The sequence below is a fragment of the Lactuca saligna genome, chromosome 3 (genome assembly GCF_052625555.1).
Source record: "Lactuca saligna cultivar CGN05327 chromosome 3, ASM5262555v1, whole genome shotgun sequence".
In the NCBI taxonomy this organism is placed as follows: Eukaryota; Viridiplantae; Streptophyta; class Magnoliopsida; order Asterales; family Asteraceae; genus Lactuca; species Lactuca saligna.
In genome coordinates this window covers 20919131-20942537 of record NC_136419.1, presented here as the reverse complement: position 1 = coordinate 20942537, position 23407 = coordinate 20919131, and the positions used below count along the sequence as shown (strand labels likewise).

The following is a 23407-nucleotide window of genomic DNA, read 5'->3' as shown; positions in this document are numbered from 1 at the left end:
ACAAGCAAACAACAATACCCAAGTATCATAATAATGGAGCCCCATGATTGTGTAGGATGCGTAAGCAATTTCTAGCTGGGAGCAGGAGATTGCTTTCATCAATGACCTCTTGCATACAGAGAAAATGCAAGCCAGTAATTGAAAACAAATACATTTAAATAACAAGATATGAAAGGCAATTTTTCATATAAGCTCATGTTTTTTAAAACGCAATTCCTAAATAACCAACAAACAAAACATAAACATGCATTTGAAAGAATAAAGAGCAGAAACAGCATGACAGTAAATAACCAAAACAATTTCTACTGATGCATTCGACATTAGCAAAAAAATGGCCACATACTTCAAATATATCCGTCCAACCTTGCAATAAAAATATAATAAAAAAGAAAAGAAAATATAAATTCTTCTGCTTCACCTAGCATACACATAGGAGCCACATGAAGACAACTTGATAGTAGTAAAAAAAAATCATTAATTATACCTCTTCTAATAAATATGTTTTCCCATACCTGTCAAAATCGATAGAAGACCACGAAAAACATTACTACTTTTTCTTGTTCCTGAATTTCTCCTTAAGCAAAGTAAACTGCTTTTTGCAATCATTAACCGTCTTTCCCGGAACAGCAGCCGCAATCCGCTCCCACCTTTGACTTCCTTCTTTCGGAAACGTCTTCACAGCTTGAATCAATGCTGTCACTTGAACACTTGACCACACATCTTCCTCCCCATTTGCAACACCATTTTCAACAACAACTTCATCCGCCTTTTCACTACCATTTTTCAAAGACACCCCCTCACTTTCCTCCTTAGTTGACAAAGGAGAAGAAATCACAGGTCCCGGTTTCCTCTTTTCAAGAAAAGAATCAAATGCTTTTGTAGCATCGGGTTTTTGAAGAAGAACTGTTTTAGTTGCTTTCAGAATCTCATCTACACTTCGATTTGTCCCAATGTATTCAGATATCACCTCCCACCTTCTAGAAGTTCCTTTCGGATACTTTGCAATCCCTTTCCTCAACAGCTCAATCTCTTCCTTCCCCCAAGGTTTAGGAATATTATTTTTGGGAGCATTTCCATTCACCTTCACAGACCCATTCGGGACATTCTTTGGGATATAATCTTTATCAGAAACATCAGTGTTGCTAATCGCGTCTTTTAAAACTTCAGCTTGTGAACTCCCTTCTTTTGTCTCCAGATTGTCGCATAAATCTTTTAATTTCAAAATATCGAGCGACATGCAGAGATTTTCCACGTCATCGTTTGTAATATTAAGCAAACGCTGACTCACCACATTGTTGGAAAGGGTTCGAAGACGGGTTCTTTCTTTACGCAACAATTTCTTTTCTTTTTCTTTGATTTTCTTTTGTTGTGATGCAGCTTCAGCAGCTTCCTTTTCGGCTTCTTCTTTCTTACGTTTCTCTTCTTCTGCGATTCGAATCGCTTCCTCTTCTTGTAGCTTCTTTGCCATAAATTTGGCTTCTTTTTTCTTTTGTTTTTCGGCTTTCATCAATTCTTTTCTTTTTAAAACTCTTGGGTCTCGTTTATACGCGTTGTCAACAAGGGCGCGTATTCTTACATATTCTTCTTTTCTAGCCTTTTCTGAAAGCTTTGCATTCTGCCTTTCCATCCATCTTTTCTCATCGCGTGATTCTGCTTGATCAAGATCATGTTCATCCGCATGTGGGAATTCCCTCCAGCTTTTGAATCCATACCAAAAATCATAGAACAAATCAACGTCTTTAAGAGGGGTATTTTCGTCTCCCAAGAAAGGGATCGGCTGCACAACAGACCACCTTCCGTTCCTCAAAAAAGCAGGTCCAAACACCTTGAAGAAATCTTGAGGGGCACAATCGGAAGGAATTTCATCATCAAACTCATCTGTTGAGTCATATATTCTTCTCTTTACTGGATCGATTAACACTTCATATGCTTCTTGAATTGCTTTGAAACGATTCTCGATTTCATCTTTTTTTGCTTGTTTAGCAGATTCGGTTTCTTCAACAAGAAGAAGTGCAGCTTGTTTGTCAGGGTGATGCTTTAAAGCAGTTTCCCTGTAGCTTTTCCTGATTTGATCATCGGTTGCTAGATACCTTAAGTGACCTAAACCCAATAATGCATAATGATCTTGCTTGTTGGGTCCATCACCAGATTTCTTTTTGCCTTTGCTGCTGTATGAATCTGATGATTGCATGTAATCATGTTCTTTGTCTTTGGATGAATTCTGGTTATCATCATTATCATCTGTGTTTTCTTCCATGAAACAGCCACGGAGCTTAAGTGCAGCATCATGAAATGAATGGCCAGCAGGTTCAAAACGTGAAGCCTTGACTGGATAGCAATTTGAGGAAACAAAGATTGATTCTCCATTTAGAAGCTCATTTGAGTAGGTGATGTAGAGAATGCTTGTTTGGGCTGTCATGATTACAGCAAATCAAGCATCCACAGCTCCAAGCTACATTAGAATTACATAAGAAAAAAACGATGTGAGTCTAAAGATATAAGTTTAACAAATTACAATAGCATATTCATTGAATTAAGGATCTATCAAACAGGAAGGATTACATTTACACAAGAAATACAACAAACACAAAAACACGTAATTTTCCTGTTCCAAAGGGAAAAGAAAGCACAAAACTAAACCGGTACTAAACCAAAATATGAAAACACTTCCCATATTGAGATTTGATTAGTGACATTTGTCCCTGTTCACAAAACCCAAATAACCAAAAGTCTAGTCGTCGACTTCAGTTAACGCCCAAAGCAATCAAAATCTCAAGTAAGTTATTGATAAAAAGTACGTGCAATTTACAACAAAGAAACCGGTAGAAGATTTACTTTACTTATTTTCCAAGGGTTCTTTCAGCACCTTCTAAGACCTTAAAGTAAAACTTTCCAATTACACATCGTAACAACTAACACGCTCCATGGGTTATGTGCGAAGTTCATAAGCATTCGATACATTGTTGTTAGCGATATTGTTGTTTGTAAAGCACGCGTGAACAATTAGCACGTAGCAGATGAGTTGTAATAGGAACATTCAAACAATAACATGATTTTTGTTAAAATTTCTATCGGGAAAAAAGGTTTTCATTACCTGATAGACGACGAGATGATGGAGTGAAGGAGATGAAGCTGCGGCGCAGAAAATATCGAATTAGGGTATGAAGAGCAGATGAGATGAAGGAGAGGGGGCGACCGAATTGAAATCTTGAGAGGGAGAGGCGCAGAAAGATGTAAAAGAAGGGGTTTAGGGTTGTTAGGTTTTGGCCGCAACTCCGTGCCTTAAGTTAAAGCTTAGCCTTGGCTAAAAATGCGTCCTCAAGTTTGGAGGGAAAAGAAAAAGTGAATGAAAAAAAAAAAAGTAATCATTTCATATAACTTTTTATATTTTACTAAATTTTGTAAAAATCAAAATTTAATTTAATTTAATTTTTAACAGAAAAAAAAAATAGATTTGATAACTTTCTATTATTAGTCGGTGTTAAAGGCTTTACCAGCTTTCATGTGCTTACACCGACATTTTTTTTTATTGTTGGAAAAATGATTTTGCATATGAATTTTATTTATTATTAAGGTGGTGGATATGATCATCATGCAAGGGCCACACATAAATTTAAGGTTAACTACATTTTTTCCGATCAAACATAATATAAAAAATAAAAATGATTCATTACGTCTAATATAATTCCTTTTTTCTAATCAAACATAATATAACAACAATCTATTATAATTTGAATTTGTCCTCTTTGTGCAGAAGCAATCAACAAATAAAATAAATACATTGGAAATCGAGCGTTACACTTAGTTGTAAATTCTTTTTATTTTGGTACCTAGTCGAGTATGTTGGGCGTACTCTATGAGTATGTTTGGCGTACTGGCTAGATGGTTGGACGTGGAGGCATACACGTGCTAGGCGTATTTGGGAGTATGTTGGGCGTACGATCATCAGGATAAAACCCTAATTTTTAGGGTTTGTGTCCTATTTAATAAACTTATGTTGCTTTGGGAGCTTCTTATGATCAACCACCACTTCTCCAAACCTTAAGAACGAAACCTTAGTCCTCATTTGAGTGTTTGTGAGCCATTGTTGTGATTTTGTGGTGTTTTTGGATCCTTTGAAGGAGGTGAAGATTTGGTGGAATTGGAGCTTGAATATCCAAAATCTTCATTAACTTTTCAAGCTATTTGAGGTATATAGCCCTAACTTGATGGTTCCAGATGATAGATCTAGTTTAAGGCTTTATTTGTGTATTTTTCCATCCTTTAAGCCATGCTTGGGAGTATAGGCTACCCCATAAGCTTGGGATGATAGATCTTGGCTTTTCTGAGGTCCCCTATACATTAAAATCATAGCTTGATGGGTTTAGCTCAACCATGCAAGGTTGTTGTTCTTATTAATGGAGTTTAAATGATGGATTTGGACTTTGGGTTGTTTTTAGCCATGCAAAGGCTTAAAGTCTTCGACTTTGTGGTTTAAGGCCTTAATATGATGTTAATTTGAGTATTGGATGTTATTAAGTGGTTAAGACTTTTAGGCAATAACTTGGATTTAGGCCAGTACGTTGGGCGTACTTGTTAGATGCATTTCATGTACCAATTTTGTAGCTTTATTTCATAGAAGTACATTGCATTTAGGCTTAAACTCATGCATTTTGCATGTTTTTAGGGATTTTTCATTAGGCAATTTCATTCAAATACTTTTGTGATATTTCAGGGACTTTTGGAGGTAGGATATTATTGGAGGAGGTAAATAAAAGTTGCGGACAAAATTTCAGGACTTGCGGAGCACCGATGAGCAAGATATCAAAGAAATGAAGATTTTGGTTTTACAGAGATTTACACGACCGTGTAAATGCAAGCCTTGCGTTTACGCGGGCCGTGTAAACGTAGATTTCTGCGTAGTATATTTTTACGTTTACGCAGGTCGTGTAAATGACAATGTTAATTTACGCGGGCCGTGTAAACGTAAACGTGGGTTTTAAAACAGTTTTTCACCATCTTAAAAGGGGGAATCGACTTTTTACTTAAGAGGGGTCGACTTTTGGAGTGGGGAAGGAGAATTTCTTGAGGATTTTGAAGTTGATTAACACTTGGGAACATTTGATTTCATTTTGTAAGAACTTTAATTTCATTTTCTAGATTTGTGATCTTGTTCTAGTCATGAGTGGCTAGAACCCTAGATTCTCCAACTTTATGTCTTGACTTCTAGTTGTGATTTCAATAATATAACTTGATGTTTTCTTTCAATTTTCTATCTAGTGAATTTGATTTTGTTTCAATCGAATGTTTGATTCTAATTGTGATTCTTATTGGCCATTTGAATTAGGGTTAGATCATTCAAGTTATCTAATTGCAAAATCCGTAATTGTTTTGTAAATTGGAAGTCGTAACAAGCACTAAACTGATTTCTATTGAATGAATTTAGTGTAAATCTTATTCACACATTCTTATGCTCCCGAGCTTATGAGGAGTATTGAGTGTTGTTAGGAACATTCACATAAAGTTTAATGCAATCTTTCAACCTAATTCTAAGAGCTTGTTTAGATTAGATTGGTAAGGTTATGATTAATCAAAGAGCTTATTTTGGTTAATCAATGTGGTGAATGGGAAGTGCTAGATCTTGTTAGCATTTTCATGTACCAATTTAGATAGAATTGAAAAAATATCATTTCATCATTGGAATCACATTGCTAATTTGTCTTGCATGGAGTTGGAATCCTTACAAATCTTGAATCTAATTCATTAAATCAATCTTTTACTTATTAATTTATTCTATAGTTTAAATCATTGCTTATAAATTCCCGCCATTCTGTGACCATTTTTGTACCTTACGCAAAAAGGTATAAACACTTGTCCCGTGTCTCTGTGGATCGACCATACTTACCTTGTACTACATTATTAGTGCATAATAGTAGTGTTTAATGAGTCATTTTGTACCCCTTTATTTGTTGGGTTTGACACACTTAACAAATTGGCACCATTGTTGGGGACACGGTGTTACTAATTGTTTATGTCAAGCATTTTGTGAGCAGGTGCTTTCAAAAAAAAGTCAGGTAGAAGATAAGTTTTCAATTGAAGGAAGTGGCGAGAAGGTTAATGTGTTGTAAAGGCCCACCTACTTAGAACAAAGCACATTCAGGGGCCAAGTCAAGCCAACGACTTAAAACAATGGCAGCTAACCGGGAGGCAACCCGGGGTTATTTGTTTCCTTTCTTTTAAAACTTTTTAGTCTTTGGTAAATTTCAATTTTTTTAATGTCCTAAATGGTTTTAAACTTATTTTTTATGCCTGGAAAATGAATCTCCGGCTCCAAAAATACTTCACAGATAGCTTGGGGAGGATGAAGAGGAGGTTCTCACCATAATTGCAAGGCTCCAAGAATTATTTGGTAAATTCTTTCCATATCTTTAGTCATTCATATTTTGCTTAAAAATTCAATTGGTATGCATCTGTGACTGTTTTGGACCCATTCCCAACCCAACTACCATCCTCCACCATTCGACTCTCAATAGTCAAGGACTTGCGGCTCAACGCATTCGCAACCACATTCGCTTTACCAGGGTGGTAAAGGATCTTACAATCGTAGTCCTTGACTACATCTAACCACCTGCGTTGTCTCATATTCAGGTTCGGCTGATCCATGATGTGTCTCAAACTCTTGTGATCCATGTATATGGTACATCGGAACCCATATAGGTAATGTCTCCAAATCTTGAGAGCGAAAACCATCGCTCCCAGTTCCAGATCATGTGTAGGATATCTCGTCTCATGCGGCTTCAACTGTCGCGATGCATAAGCTATAACCCGTCCCCTCTGCATGAGGACTGCCCTTAAACCTGTGATGGAGGCATTGCAAAACACCATGAAATCCTCAACTCCCTCCGGGGGTGTAAAAACTGGAGCCTCACACAACCGCTGACGAAGGGTCTCGAATGCCTTGTGCTGCTTGGGGCCCCACTAGAAATCCACCCCATTCCTCGTTAGACGAGTGAGGGGTACTGTAATCTTGGTGAAGTCTCGAATAAATCTCCGGTAATACCCCGCCAATCCTAGAAAACTCTTGATGTCTGAAGGAGACCTCGACACCTCCCACTGCATAACTGCCTCGATCTTGGTCGAATCGACCAAAATCCCATCCTGGTTAACGAGATGCTCAAGGAACTGGACCTCTCGTAACCAAAAATCGCACTTCAAGAACTTGGCATACAGTCGTTCCCGTCTCAAAACCTCCAATAACTCCCGAGGTGCTCCTCGTGCTTCTCTCGGGTCTTGGAATACACCAAGATATCATATATGAACACGATGACCAAGCGATCAAGCATCGGTCTGCAGACCCAATTCATCAGGTCCATGAAGACTGTTGACGCGTTGGTGAGCCCAAACGGCATCACCACGAACTTGTAGTGCCCATAACGCGTCCGAAACTCGGTCTTCTCCACGTCCTCCTCTCTAACCCAGACCTGATGATACCCCAATCTTAATTCAATCTTAGAGAACCAAGATGCACCTTGTTACTGGTCGAATAGATCGTCTATCCTCAGGAGTGGATAACGGTTATTCACCATCAACTTGTTCAACTCCCTATAGTTAATGCACATCCGGTATGATCCATCCTTCTTCCTGGTGAAGAGGATCGGTGCTCCCCATGGAGAACTGCTAGGTCGAATGAACTGCTTGCCCAATAATTCTTGCAGCTGCAAAGAAAACTCCTGCATCTTGGGTGGCACCAAACGGTACGACGTCTTGGAAATAGGAGCCGCACCCGACACCAGGTCGATCCGAAAGTCGACCTCCCTATCCGGAGGTATCCCTAACAACTCCTCCGGAAACACGTCTGCAAAATCCCTGACCACTAGAACCTTTGAAACTGAAGTCTGGTCTCCAACTCGCGTATCCACCATGTACGCTAAGTAACCTGTACATCCGTGCTGAATATACTGTCGAGCTCTGGCGGTTGAAAGAAACCCTGACCCCAATCTGGTTCCCTCGCCATATACCATCAGTTGTCCCCCACTTGGGGTTCGAACTACCACTCTTTGTCTCTCGTAATCTATCATGCTACCAAAACGACTAAGCCAATCCATACTCACAATCACGCATACTTCCCCCATGGAAATCAGAATCAAATCTATCGGAAAGACCACTAAAAAGATCTCCAACTGACATCCTCAGTATACCGAAGAAGTAGAAACTTTGTGTTCGTTGGCGATGGAAACTTGCAACAGACACTCTAGCTCGTCAACTGGTACACCAAACCCCCTACCAAATATCTGAGAAACGAAAGACCGACTCACCCATGAGTCAAATAAAACCAAAGCAGGCAAGGAGTTTACTAAAAACGTACCTAAGCGCAGGTACCACATATAAGCATAACACATATATAATAAACGAGGTAAAGGAAAAAGACATACCAACAACCACATCTGGTGCTGCTCTGGCCTCTTTTATCATAAGTTGGAAAGCCCGCCCCTGAGCCTTTGGAGGCTCAGAATTAATAGGCCTCCTATCAGCGATCCTCAAAGTAGCTGGCACTGGAACCTGCGTCGGCTTAGCGGCTAGCAATGGGTAGTTGGCCTTCACATGGCCAACCTGATCACAGTGGTAGCATAACCTCATACCCAAAACTGGGGCGCCTTGGCAGCAATCCTTCACATAATGCCCATCCTTGCCACACCTGTGGCACCCGCTACCCGTTCGACACACTTCAGAGTGACTCCAACCACACTTTCCACATGTGCGGCTCTGCTGACCCCCAGCCCTAGAATCAACGGTCTTAGACCGCTTCGGCGCCGGATAAGACTGTGTCGGGGCCGGATGCTGCTCCCTCAACTGCAGCTCGATCTCCAACTCACGTCGCCTAGCGACCTCCTACAACTCCAACAGAGTATCACATCGTTGGGTGGACACAAATTGACGGATGTCAGTCTTGATCATGCTCAGATAACGAGTCATCTGAGTCTGCTCGGAAGCAAATTTTGGGCAGAACATTTCCCTCTTTGTGAACATACAGGTGATCTCCATCACCAACTCTCCATCCTATCTCAAACTCAAAAACTCCTATGCCAACCGCTCCCGCTCCACCCGTGGAACATAGCGAGCACGTAACATCTCCCTAAACTGCTCCCAAGTAACAATAGCTCTCTGATCATCAGTGTATAATCTAGTCGTCAGTCTCCACCAATCCTTGGCCCCTAACCTCAGCAGGTTCAAGGCACATCTGACCTTCTGGTCAGTAAGGCATGAACACGTGAAGAAACATCCCTCCACATCATACAACCACCTTATAGTTCTAATCGCATCTTGTATACCATCAAATGTCGGGGGCTTCGTGTTATTGAAGTCCCAATACTGGAAACCCCGTCCAACTCCACCTCCTTTTGCCATTGTTATAGCTGATGCAGCTGCAGCGGCAGCCGTCTCTGCAAGGGTTGCGTAACGCTCGTCAAAGTACTCAATCATAGTGGTCTTAATAGACCCAAACATCTCAGGTATCTGCACCCGAAACAAAGCAGCAACTGCATCATGTAGGACCTCTCGAATCCTGGCATCTAGCTCATCCATCCCCATCTATACCACAGGCTCAGGTGCTATCAGCACCTCCTGGCCTCCGTCCCCCAATCCTGATCCCGACCCGAATGCAGTCACAAATCGTCTCGTCATCACCATACTGAAAACACACCAACAGATATCAGATAATCACATAACAATAGGGGACCAACTCCTGACTAAACCATAAGGGTTGTGAATTCCTTGCTACGCATATGGGTCCTGTGTTTTCAGTAGTACGAGCCCACACTACCTTCCAAACCTACCCATAGTTGTCTCAAGTATCACCACATCACCCTAAAAATATACATAACATAGCTAGTGCCCAACCCTCATTCTTAGATGAATCCTAAACCGTCTTACGATTTCCATGGCTTATCAAGACCCCCCTCCCTCCCAATCCATGAAACTTCCATCAACCCTGCAGTACTAGCATAGGCTAGCCATACATAACGCTGGACCCTATAGACTTTCGAATATCCAATCCAACCCTAAGGTCGAATTAAACATTCTCAGGCTATAAGATCTTGATTACATACATCCGTGATGCATACACAAGTAACTACAGTAATGCTGTCAATCTCATATAAGGAAAACTCTATGTTAGCGAGCATCATGTAATCAGGAAATTCTATCATGCAACTCCTGAAGATCCCTAGCCTAGTACTAGCATGTTGTTCTAACATATCACATAATCAAATAGTTGTATGGTATTTTGGGATCTACTTACTGGCTCCGGCTGATCGTACACCTTGCATCCTCCTTCACTTAGTTTGAAAACTGTTTTAAAAATCTTTTGAAAACCTTTCCCTGATTTGAGATTGGATTCACACGAATGTTCCTCCAATTCACTAGAACCAAGGCTCTTATACCAACTTGTAACACCCATAAACATTCAAGCCAATTTAAACTTTTTTAAAAACATTTCAAATCCATTAAACATTACAAACTTGTTTTCAAATGTATCATATCAGAGTATCCCAAAAACAAATTCATGAAAAGTGAAGAGCTATACAATCACGCCTTAGCCTTGCCCCGATCTCCTGAAGTACCTGAAACAATAAACTGAAATTGTAATCCCGAAAGTTTGGTGAGTTCCCCTAAAATACCGATACACATATAGTTCACATAATCATGTCAGCAACTTCATGACATAACAAAGTGAAACAGCATAAATTGGGTCCACAACTTTACAGACTGGATTACCCCCTGGGCCCACAGTGTGAGTCTGGATTGCTTCCGGCCCACAACTCACATTTGGCTTGCCATCGAGCCCACAATACGAGTCTCCCTTAGCCCATAATAGGAATGCTCCCAAGTTTGTTGGATTATAGCACGAAGCAGTCTCACCTCAACCCATCCCACATAACATATCAACATGTATCATAACTAATGCACATACAGATAATCATACAGTATCACAGGTAGTCCTACAGATCTACCCGACTAGCATATCAACTGGAATACATCACTAACTCAACTCAACATATCAATAACTTCTAGAATATCAAATCTAGTAGGCTGACCTTGGTGCCTTAGACCCCTTAGTATAGTGAGGATAACTCACCTTGCAAATGTCGGCTCGGTAACTAAACTCCAACTCTCAGATCACGACCATAACTCCACCACCTATTATCATAATAGACCCATACTCGTAAGTTCTCAATCTTCCAAGGTACCCCATAAGTCAACGTGACATCCCCATTTTCACGGCCAGAAAAGACCGATTTTTTTTATGCTTTGTAAAAGTCATAGTACCTCTTTTAATAAAAATGTTGTGGAATTTGTTCCTAACAAAACATGATAAATACATTATCAAATCATTTTCAAAGAAAAGTATTTTTATTAATTTTAAAACATTTAGGATGTCATCGTCAATATAGAAACATAACCATAAACAGAACTTATATTCATTATCACTAGTGATTTATATCTCCTTAATCTCTCAATGTAATGTGACTTCATATCAACACTTGTGATATAAATAAACTGAGTGGGTCAGGTTAGGAAACCTGGTGAGTACATACGGTTTTAAACCCACAATAATATAATTATTATGTTTAATCATCAAACAGTTAACCCAATTACCCATCCCCATTATCTTCTTTACTCTTAAGGATATACCATAAGAATCAACTATTTCTCATTCATTCATTCCTAAGGATTATCCTAAGGAATAGATACGAAGTCCATCGTTATCAGTGAAACAGTTGTCAAGCACAACTATTAGTTCTATCACATAGGTGCAGTTGCTATAATTGAGACATTCTATGTGAGGCGTAGCTGCCAATATTGTTGTTCGAGCACAATTACAAAGGTACCTCGTTTATTGACAGTATCGTTTTCGAGAGTCCACTCGCAATACACATCAATGGGTTTTTAGAGTACACCGGTGAACACATCGTTCACAACACCTACAGGTTGCGAGCCTGCTAGTGTTCTACTGGACTGTCTAGAATAGTCCATGGTTGTCATCTATACTCTACTAGATGACGGGGCCATCGCTTGGGGCATCGCTTAGGTCATCATTTGGCTCATCGTTTTAGCTCATCGCTTCTCACCATATTTTACCACTTATATATATCATCGATCATCATTCATCTCATCGCTCATCATTTATCTCATCTTTAATCTACCCATGTTCTACCCAACACATTTTGTAGATATAAAATACGTATACAGTTTAAATCATTTGAAACATATATAAAATCGTTCATGCGGCATAAACAACAAGTATTCAAGTAATATGCACACATAGAACGTAGGTTATATAAAATACTTCATTTTTATGTTTAAGATGAAAGTAACTATGCACCCGCCTGATAAGGTGGTGACTCGGTACTCGGGTAACACTTCGTTTACTTTAAACAACACCTTTGACAGGACCTAGTATCATTACCACTAGAGTTTAGTATAATATTCATCGAGACTACTTAATAGTCTAACTATTATTACTATTATATAAGCGTTAAACAATACTCTCCACCCACTATGTACAGACAGGGGCCAGACATAAAACACCGGAGGGCAGGACCATTTTGGCGTATAGCACTTCTGAAACCCAACAACCCTATGCGGCCCTTTAAACCAGATTCCCCGTACCGTGGGTGGTTAAAAAGATATTATAACGACAGTTATATAACTCATAATAATAGCCAAAATATTTATTATAAGGTCCTAATAACATTACTATATTGAATCATAAGCTATACTAAAGATAGGCTAGGCGTAGCTCACTTACAACGGGTTTTCTCAAAATCGGGCTCCGCCGAAGCAGAGTTTATGAGCCAAAGGCTCTTCTTTTCGGAGCCGCCGGGTGCTCCGGGGCTTCCGCCTCGTGCTAGGGGATTCCCTAGGCTTTTTAGGGGTTTAGAGAGAGGTTTTAGAGAGAGAAAGAAGGGATTGAAGAAGTAAGGAATGAGCTTCCCCCGACACCTCTATTTATAGGTTTCCTGGGGTATCACCACGTCATGGTGCCTCTCACCAGGTTGTGGTGTTGCGTAGGCTCCAAGGTTTCGCTTGGTGCTGACACGTGGCATCACACACAGGGTGGAAATCAACTGATTTTCAAAAATTCGTAACTTTCGTATACAAACTCCATTTTTGACTTTCTTTATATCCACGCGTAGGTAAAAACAAGATCTACAACTTTTATTTAGACTCTGTTGGCTAATTCTCGGCCGATCTTAAATTTCACGGTAGGAGGAGATTAGACTGTTAAATGACCGCGAAGAATTCGTAACTCCTTCATACGGACTCCGTTTTCGTCTGTATTTTCATCGTTGAGTTCCTATTAATGAGATCTTCAACTCTCATTTAATTCATGTAGGCCAAAAACCACTCGATCTAGAATTAGAGTTTCGGGCCGTGCACTGCTAAGTCAAAATCTTAGAAAAATCATAACTTCTTAATACGAAGTCAGATTTGGGCGTTCTTTTTATGGACGCTCTCAGGTTAACATATTATATGGTTTTCATTTGGATCAATAAGGCTAAAAGTCTCTCTATCGTAAATTCACTATTTACGTCTCCCGGTGTCGTGTCAGTTTTGCCGTAAAACTTCGACGGGCCATAACTTCTTTGTTATAACTCGGATTTCAGCGTTCTTTATATGTACGGAACCCTTGAGACCTATTCTACAACTTGGTTAAGATTATTTTTTCTAAATAATCTTTGGTCTAAAAGTCATTTCCGATCACTGTTATCTCTAACTTGACTAGCCCGGATCTACGAGCGTTACAATTATCTCCATCTTAGGATGATTACGTCCCGGAATCATCAACGGATCAGGGCTCACGTGATGATTCCATACATTATCTCTTCATCTTAAGTAATAACCGTAACTTTGATGTTTCTTCGAACGAGTATCTAACTCTAAGACTTCCTGACTACAGGCGGTGCCCAATCTCGGACTCGCTCTCTATCTCATGTTAGACTTTCAATTGTGATCTTCATGTCACGATCTCGATCTTTATTGGAGACTATTTATTTAAAAAACTTGAGATAAGTTTCTTCCTTCGATTATCATAATAGACTGATGGGTCATGTTCTAATGACCTCTCATCGTATGATGCATTGCTTGGACTCAGGTCTTTTAGATTCAAATTCCAGAACATAAAATACCTTCCTTCGTGTTCTAATGTGATATAACCACGTCACAGCATGTAGCACTTCTAGCTACAAGCTTCTTTAACAATGAGCGCGATACTTCTATTGATCGCTTCGATTATCTTTCAATTCAATCTTATGGCTTAAGTCAGATGTTACATCGAACATGGTTCTCTGAACCACCTAACATACTCATCGTAGTCGGACACAGTTTGATATGGCCACTAGGTTCTGAATAACAATCATCTTCTTAATCATTACCGAAACAATGGTAACGACATACTTGAATAAAACAGAATCAATTACTAGCTTTTTGGTAACCTTGTGACTTTCCCTGATCCAAGTGTGAGCCATGTGCTTCCGATAGTATAGGCCTCTACTACCATTCACACCTACGCATACTCTTCCCAAGTATTGTCTCACAGTTCTCCAAGTCATTATCACATAAACAATTTTAACACATACAAATGTGTCCAAACAATCATATAATTTTCCCTAGACTCTACTAGGACTTCTTCCATGCGTATCTTCAATCATCAATTCTGCTTCACTCGGTTGGTGATGGAAATGTCATACGATGGGACAACTTCGGGAATTACACCAATTGTTCCACCATCTTGCCAATCGAAGGTGTACTTCAGACGTAGCGTACTCCTCTAAACGTACTATATGACATATTCTAAAGACAGGATACCACTCTTACGATATCTTTTTATTGGTGTCATTCACTATCGCAAGCCATTTCATTTCCTCTATTTACTCAATTATCTATGAGACTTCACCGTGACGTTATTTTAACGGAAGCATGCATTCATTGCATCAAGACGAGAATATAAATAGAGAAGATTTAGAAGTGTAATCCTCCTTATTACTTCGAAAAGTTACATGCCAGTTCTAATACCATAATTAAACGTTTAGAAACCTGAACATATAAAGTTTTCCAGATCCGGTCGGCAACAAACCATAGATCCTATCATATAATGCATATCACAAATCATTTAGCACATAAAAGCATGTTAGGCATTTTCCCTAAATAAGCTAATGTTTGTGTCTATTCAGGTGTATTACCTAATTTTTATTAGACACACTCCTCACAATCATTGCTTAGCATTCTAAGTTTGAGTCTAGAAATAAATCCAAATTCCTAGTTCACTTAAACTAATGCTCTGATACCAATTGTGACATCTCCATTTTCACGGTCAGAAAAGACCGATTTTTTTTATGCTTTATAAAAGTCATAGTACCTATTTTAATAAAAATGTTGCGGAATTTGTTCTCAGTAAAACATGACAAATACATTATCAAATCATTTTCAAAGAAAAGTATTTTTATTAATTTTAAAACATTTGGGATGTCATCGTCAATACAGAAACATAAGCATAAACAGAACTTGCATTCATTATCACTAGTGATTTATATCTCCTTAATCTCTCAGTGTAATGTGACTTCATATCAACACTTGTGATATAAATAAATTGAGTGGGTCAGGTTGGGAAGCCTGGTGAGTATATAGGGTTTTCAACCCACAATAATATAATTATTATGTTTAATCATCAAACAGTTAACCCAATTACCCATCCTCATTATCTTCTTTAATCTTAAGGATCTGCCATAAGAATCAGCTATTTCTCATTCATTCATTCTTAAGGATTATCCTAAGGAATAGATACGAAGTCCATCGTTGTAAATGAAACAGTTGTCAAGCACAACTACTAGTTCTATCACTTAGGTGCAGTTGCTAGAATTGTGACATTCTATGTGAGGCGCAGTTGCCAATATTGTCGTTGGAGCACAGTTACTAGGGTATCTTGTTTATTGACATTATCGTTTTCAAGAGTCCACTCGCAATACATGTCAATGGGTTTTTAGAGTACACCGATGAACACATCGTTCACAACACCTACAGGTTGCGAGTCTGCTAGTGTTCCATTGGACTGTCTAGAATAGTCCATGGTTGTCATCTATACTCTGCTAGATGACGGGGCCATCGCTTGGGGCATCGCTTAGGTCATTGTTTGGCTCATCGTTTTGGCTCATCGCTTCTCACCATATTTTACCACTTATATATCATCGCTCATCATTCATCTCATCTCTCATCACTCATCATTTATCTCATTTTTAATCTACCAATGTTCTACCCAACACATTTTGTAGATATAAAATACGTATACAATTTAAATCATTTGAAACATATATAAAATCATTCATCCAGCATAAACAGCAAGTATTAAAGTAATATGTACACATAGCACGTAGTTTATATAAAATACTTCATATCTATGTGGACCGTTTGACGAAGAGTGCCAATTTTCTCGCTATAAGAGAGGGATCTTCTGCAGAGAAGCTTGCTGAGATTTATGTACGGGAGGTGGTGGCTCGGTATGGGGTGCCGAATTCCATTGTGGCTGACCAGGATGTTCCTTTCATATCCATGTTTTGGAAGAAGTTTCACGAGGAGTTGGGTACCCGGTTACATTTCAGTACTGCATATCATCCACAGACGGACGAACAAAGTGAGCGGGCTATTCAGACGCTCGAGGATACGTTGCATGCCTGCATCATTGACTTTGGTGGGAGCTGGGACTCCTATCTCTCATTTGCTGAATTTTCTTAAAATAATAACCATCATGCCAGTATTGGCTTGCCTCCTTTTGAGCTTATGTATGGGAGGAGGTGTCAGATACATATTTGTTGAGGCGAGGTTAGACAAAGAGTGATGAGAAGCACGAAGATAGTGCTTAGGACGACCGAGATTATCCAACAAGTTAGAAAGAGATTGCTAACGGCCCGGAGCCGCTAGAAGAGTTATGCGGATCAATGAAACTCTGAGCTAGAGTTCCAGTTAAGGGATTTAGTGCTTTTAAAGGTATCACCCTAGAAGGGTGTTATTCGCTTCAGGAAGTGGGGAAAGTTGGGCCCTAGGTTTATTGACCCTTTTCAGAGTATTGGCGCATATGGGCAAAATGTATTACCGGATGGAGTTGTCGGAGGAGTTGAGGCAGTTTCATGATACCTTCCATGTTTCCCATTTGAGGAAATGTATATATGACGAGACAACAGTGGTCCCTTTATAGGATATTCAAGTCGATGATTTCCTGAATTACATAAAGAAGCCTAAGGTAGTTCTGGATCGGAGAGTGAAGACCTTGAGGAAAAAGCTAGTGAACTTGGTCAATGTTTAGTGGCAATACTGGAAAGGCTTGGAGTGGATGTGGGAGCCTGAGTCTGAGATATGTGAGCACTATCCTGATCTGTTTCCGAGGATTTCTTCAATGGCGAAGTCTGATTCTAGTGAGGGAGAATTGTAACATCTGATCATCATGTACTTTTATGTTAATACCTTGACCTAATCAAAGTTTGCACATTTGGTCCCTTGTGGTTTAAGTTCCACCTTTCAGACCGTGCAATGGGCGTACGTGAGGGTAGGCGCAACGTACTCGTGAGAAGCCTGGGATCGTAGAAGCCATGCTAGTATGTTGGGCTTATATGCGGTACGTCGGGCGTACTATCCCAACCTCTAAACCCTAAATTTTAGGGTTTCATCTCTATTTAAAGACATTAAATCACCCTTGGACCTCCCATAATCAACCTCCATGTAACGCCCGTAGATCCGGGCTAGTCAATTTAGAGGTAATAGGGGTCGAAAACGACTTTTCGAAAAAAGATTATTTAGAATAAATAGTCTTAACCAAGATGTAGAATATATTTCAAGAGTTCCGTACATATAAAGAGCGCCGAAATCCGAGTTATAACGAAGAAGTTATGACACGTCGAAGTTTCGCGACGGAACCGGCGCAAACACTGAGAAGACGTAAATAGTGATTTTATGATAGAACGACTTTTAGCCTTAATAATCTAAATGAAATTCGTATAATATATTAACCCGAGAGTATCCATAAAAAGAACACCCAAATCTGACTTTGTATGAGGAAGTTATGATATTTCGAAGTTTCAGCTTGACAGTGTACGACTCGAAACTCGAATTTTAGTTCGAGCGGTTTTTGGACTATGCGACCTAAATGAGAGTTAAATATCTCATTAATAGGAACTTAACAATAAAAATACAGACGAAAATGGAGGCAGTACGAAGGAGTTACGAATTCTCCGCGGTCATTTAACAGTCTAATCTCTTCCTACTGTTAAATTTAAGATTGGTTGAAAATTAGCCAACCGAGTCTAAATGAAAGTTGTAGATCTTGTTTTTACATACGCGTGGAAAAAAAGAACGTCGAAAACGGAGCTCGTATGCAAAAGTTATGAATTCTTGAGAATCGGGTGATTTCCACCCTGTGTGCGACGCCACGTGTCAGCACCAGGCGAAACCTTGGAGCATACGCAACACCACGACGTGGTGAGAGGCACCATGATGTGGTGACGCTCTTAGAGGCCTATATATAGGCTCGGGGCTGCCTCTTTTCATCACACCTTTACCCAATTCTTTCTCTCTCTAAAACATCTCTCTACCCCCCCCCCCCCAAACACCCTAGGGTAACTCCCTAGCAAGAGGCGGAAGCCCAGGAGCACTTGACAACTCTGGAAAAAAAAGAGCCTTCGGCTCAGAAACTCTGCTTCGACAGATCCCGATTTTGAGATAAACCCGCTGTAAGTGAGCTACGCTTAACCTATTTTTAGTATAGCTTATGATTTAATATATTAATGTTATTAGGATCTTATAATAAATATTTGGCTATTATTATGAGTTATATAAGTGTCGTTATAATATCTTTTTAACCACTCGTGATACGGGTAATCTGGTTTAAAGGGCCACATAGGGTTGTTGGATTTCAGAAGTGTTATACGCCAAAATGGTCCTGCCCACCGGTGTTTTATGTTTAGCCCTTGTTTGTACATAGTGGGTGAAGAGTATTGTTTAACGCTTATATAATAGTAATAATAGTTAGACTATTAACTAGTCTCGACGAATATTACACTAAACTCTAGTGGTAATGATACTAGGTTCTGTCAAAGGAGTTGTTTAAAGTAAACGAAGTGCTGTCTGAGTACCGAGTCACCACCTTATCAGGTGAGTGCATAGTTACTTTCATATTACACATAGATATGAAGTATTTTATATAAACTACGTGTTATGTGTGCATATTACTTGAATACTTGTTGTTTATGCTGGATGAACGGTTTTCTATATGTTTCAAATGATTTAAATTGTATACGTGTTTTATATCTACAAAATGTGTTGGGTAGAACATGGATAGATTAAAGATGAGATAAATGATGAGCGATGAGAGATGAGATGAATGATGAGCGATGATATATAAGTGGTAAAATATGGTGAGAAGCGATGACCTAAGCGATGAGCCTAAGCGATGAGCCAAACGATGACCTAAGCAATGCCCCAAGCGATGGCCCCGTCATCTAGCAGAGTATGGATGACAACCCTGGACTATTCTAGACAGTCCAGTGGAAACACTAGTAGTCTCACAACCTGTAGGTGTTGTGAATGATGTGTTCACCGGTGTACTCTAAAAACCCATTGACATGTATTGCAAGTGGATTCTTGGAAACAATATTGTCGATAAAAGAGATAACCCTGGCAGCTATGGATTTAGTGCTTGTTGAGCAAACCCAGGCAACAATGGATTTTATGCCTATTCCTTAGGATAATCCTTAGGAAATAATGAACGAGGAATAGCTAATTCTTAGGGTAAATCCTTAAGAGTAAATAAGATAATGGGGATGGGTAATTAGGTTAACTGTTTGATGATTAATCATAATAATTATATTATTATGGGTTGAAAACCCTATGTACTCACCAGGTTTCCCAACCTGACCCACTCAGTTTATTTATATCACATATGCTGAAATAAAGTCACATTACACTAAGAGATTAAGGAGATATAAATCACCAGTAATAATGAATGTAAGTTATGTTTATGCTTATATTTTTGTATCGACGATGACATCCCGAATTTTTTAAAATGAATAAAATAATTTTCTTCGGAAATGTTTTGATAACAAATTTGTCATGTTTTACTGGGAACAAATTCCGCAACATTTTTATTAAAAGAGGTACTCTGATTTTTATAAAGCATAAACAAAATCGGTCTTTTATGACCGTGAAAATGGGGATGTCACACTCCACCCCTTCCAAACCCTAATCTCGAGTGTATTCATTGTGAGTGAAGATCTTGAAGCTTGGTGGTGATTTTGGTGGCCTTTTGTTGAAGAAGAAGACTAGTGAAGAAGGTGGTGTTTCTTGCAAGGTTATGGGTCGAGAAACTACTTCACCTTGTGCATCTTTTGAAGGTATAAAGATTATACCTTGATGTGTTTCCTTTTAGATCTCCACATATGAGTGTTTATGAGCTTTTTGTCCCAAATCTTAGACCTTTGTGAGTATGGAGTATTCCAGAGCGTATTAATTGTCCTTTTATGCATTTTAGGTATTATTGATTCATAAAAATGGTTGCTTGATGGTCCCTTCTCTTTCCATGTAAGAGTTTGGTAGTGTTGAGTATGGCTTAAGTTATAGTTTTAAGGTTTAAGCTCTTTTCATCAATGCAAAGGCTTAAAGATTTGGACTTTATAGATTACGATGTTCTAGGAAGGTTATATATGTGTTTGGATGCATGTCTTAATGATTAAGATCATTATGGAGTGATTTTTGGGGCCAGACAACGTACGTCCTGCATACTCCTGGCTACGCCCAACGTAGCCAGGTTTGACCTTGATCCCACCTGGTCTTTCGAGTACGCCCCGCTTAGAAGTAGAGTATGCCCACGCATTGGGTAGTTGACCTTTGCTGAATTTTGACCTTAGGTCAATATTTAAGGCTTTGGACCATGGGAGGGGTAAAATGGTCTTTTTGACCTTAAGGGGATTAGTTGTGGGATTTGAACTCACTATTTGAGTTATGGAATTTAATTATTAACTAGGTTAATGATTGTGTTATTAGGCGAAGTCTAGTTCCGACAGTTCGGGTGTGAGATTTATTTTCATCAGTATCCAGTGAGTCTCCGCACTCATTCTTACATGTGTGGTAGAATAGTTGTATTTGTGATGACCAGCTAGGTGTAACTATTATTTTGTATTATGTTGTTTGTGTGTGACTGAGACTTCGGGTAGTCTCCAGGGTTGTTGATAACCCATAGGGCGTGTTGTTGCCCACTACGATTGTTGATAGTCCATAGGGTTGCTGATAACTTATAACAGTTTATTTATGTCGTGTTGTATGTGGTATCTTGGGGAACTCACCAAGCTTCGTGCTTATAGTTGTTGATTATATTTGTTTCAGGTACTTATTAGGATCGTGGGAAGGCGAAGGTCTGATTGTACACACTCGTTGGGAAAATTTATGACTGGGCATTTTGTAGCACTTTGATATTTTGTGATGAATTGTATTTGACACTTATGTTTTCTGATGACTTGGCTTATGAACAATATTTTTGGGTACTTTAAAAATGAAAATTTTGGTTTGAAATTGAAGGTATTACAAAACTTCTATGACATTAGATCATTTATAGAATTTGGGCTATTGTTTGGCATTGGGCCTTCTTGGATTGGACCCATAATAAGCTTTGGGTGCTATTTAGGATTTTGGGCCATATTGGGCTTTTGGATCTACTGGGTTGGGCCTTGGTTTTTTGGTCCAAGTGAGAAAAAGGTAAAATGGTCTTTTACCATGAGTGTTGGACAATTGGACTAGGATTCCAAGTTATAGGTTGTGGACTGATTATTAATTGGGTATTATTTGATGGTATTAGCATGAGGATTTTCCAGATTAACAGTCTAAGCTGTTATCTGAGATATTCAGCAGCTTGAAGTGAGTTTCCTCACTGTGTTTGGTGGGTCGAAGGCACCAATGCTGGCCCATGGTTTATTAAGATTAGGATGGTAGTTGTTTACATGACTCTTGCATGTATGTTATGTGGTAGTTGTCTACATGACTCTACATGAATCTTCCACTAATGCTGGCCCATGGTTTATTAAGATTAGGATTCCTAGCATTACTCTTGTACTCGTATTACCTTCATAATCTTTGTAATCTCAAATTTAAATCGATAAAACACATCAAGGCGGGTGATTATTATCACCTCCCAAGGCTTTATGCCGGAGATCCTACAAAGGATCAATGGCTTTCCTTGTAACTTATTTTTCTCGCCTTGATTACCATTTGACACTTGCATTGCATCAAACACCACAACCTCTCATATAATCTACTCAAATTACATTTGATCATTTTTTGACCAAAACAAACATGAATGAAATTTGATGGCATTGGGGTCCTATTTATAGTTTAGGTAACTTGCAAGCAAAACAAAATATGAATTTATTATATAATAGATTTAATCATAATTCAAATCATTTCTTTTTACGCAATCAGGAGGCTTCTGAAAACCCTATAAAGACTCCCAATTCCGTTCACCCCTTGGATGATTCTAGAATTGTTTCTTTCGTTCAATTATTGAACATTTACAATTCACACATTGCAACTTTAATTAATTCTAATTAATCCTAAATTAACTTTAGATTAATTTTGATTAATAATTCATTAATTCTAATTGATTTCTTATTAATTTATTAACCATATAAATTAACAAATCAATTATTTAACAATTGATATTATTTTAATTTATTAATCACATAACAAATTAACATATCGATTATCTATTCCTAATTAATATATTAATCACATAATATATATTAACAAAACATTAAAAAGACTTTGTTTCTATTTTTTTAAGTTTTTACCAATTTATTTATGAGCTTAGACACATTAATCTAACAAATTATATAGTTATAACAAATTAATTATAATATTATCAGATGAAAATCCTATGTACTCATCAGGTTTCTCAATTTGACATACTCGATTTCTTTGTATCACGGATAGCGGTATAAATGTATTTGATGTTTGGATCTGATGAGAGATTAAAAGAAATGTAGGTCATTAAATGTTTAAAGGTCAATGATGAGTATGTTTATGCTTATGTTTCTTGTATTATGACATCCTAAGTTTTTTTATAAATCAATAAAAAACATTTATTTGAAAATACTTTTACGGGATAAATTCTGCAAAAATATAAACTTTGTTTTTAAACAAGCATAAATAAAAATATTTTTTTAACCGTAAAATTCAGGATGTCACACCGGAGACCAAAATCACAAAAAATTATTATTATTATTTTTATTTAAATTCTTCTGGATCCTGTCCATAAGTTATGACAAACCTTGACAAACCACAAGGTCCAATTTTACAATTTTGTCTCTATAAAATATTATCTAAAGTTTTTATTTCA

The 23407-nt window shown here is 38.5% G+C and overlaps 1 protein-coding gene across 1 annotated transcript; it reads right to left on the bottom strand.

Moving 5' to 3' along the window:
* Positions 1-320: 320 nt before the first annotated feature.
* On the bottom strand, positions 321-3259 carry LOC145034693 (uncharacterized). The gene is made up of 2 exons (XM_078983179.1): positions 3095-3259; positions 321-2452 (listed from the first exon to the last, which is right to left on the bottom strand). The coding sequence occupies exon 2, from the start codon at positions 2417-2419 to the stop codon at positions 548-550; it is 1872 nt and encodes a 623-aa protein (XP_078839305.1). The 5' UTR covers positions 2420-2452; positions 3095-3259; the 3' UTR covers positions 321-547.
* Between the last annotated feature and the right edge of the window lie 20148 nt (positions 3260-23407).

Coding starts and splice junctions, on each gene's coding strand:
- LOC145034693 (XM_078983179.1), bottom strand. CDS start 2,419: ATGACAGCCCAAACAAGCATTCTCTACATCACCTACTCAAATGAGCTT.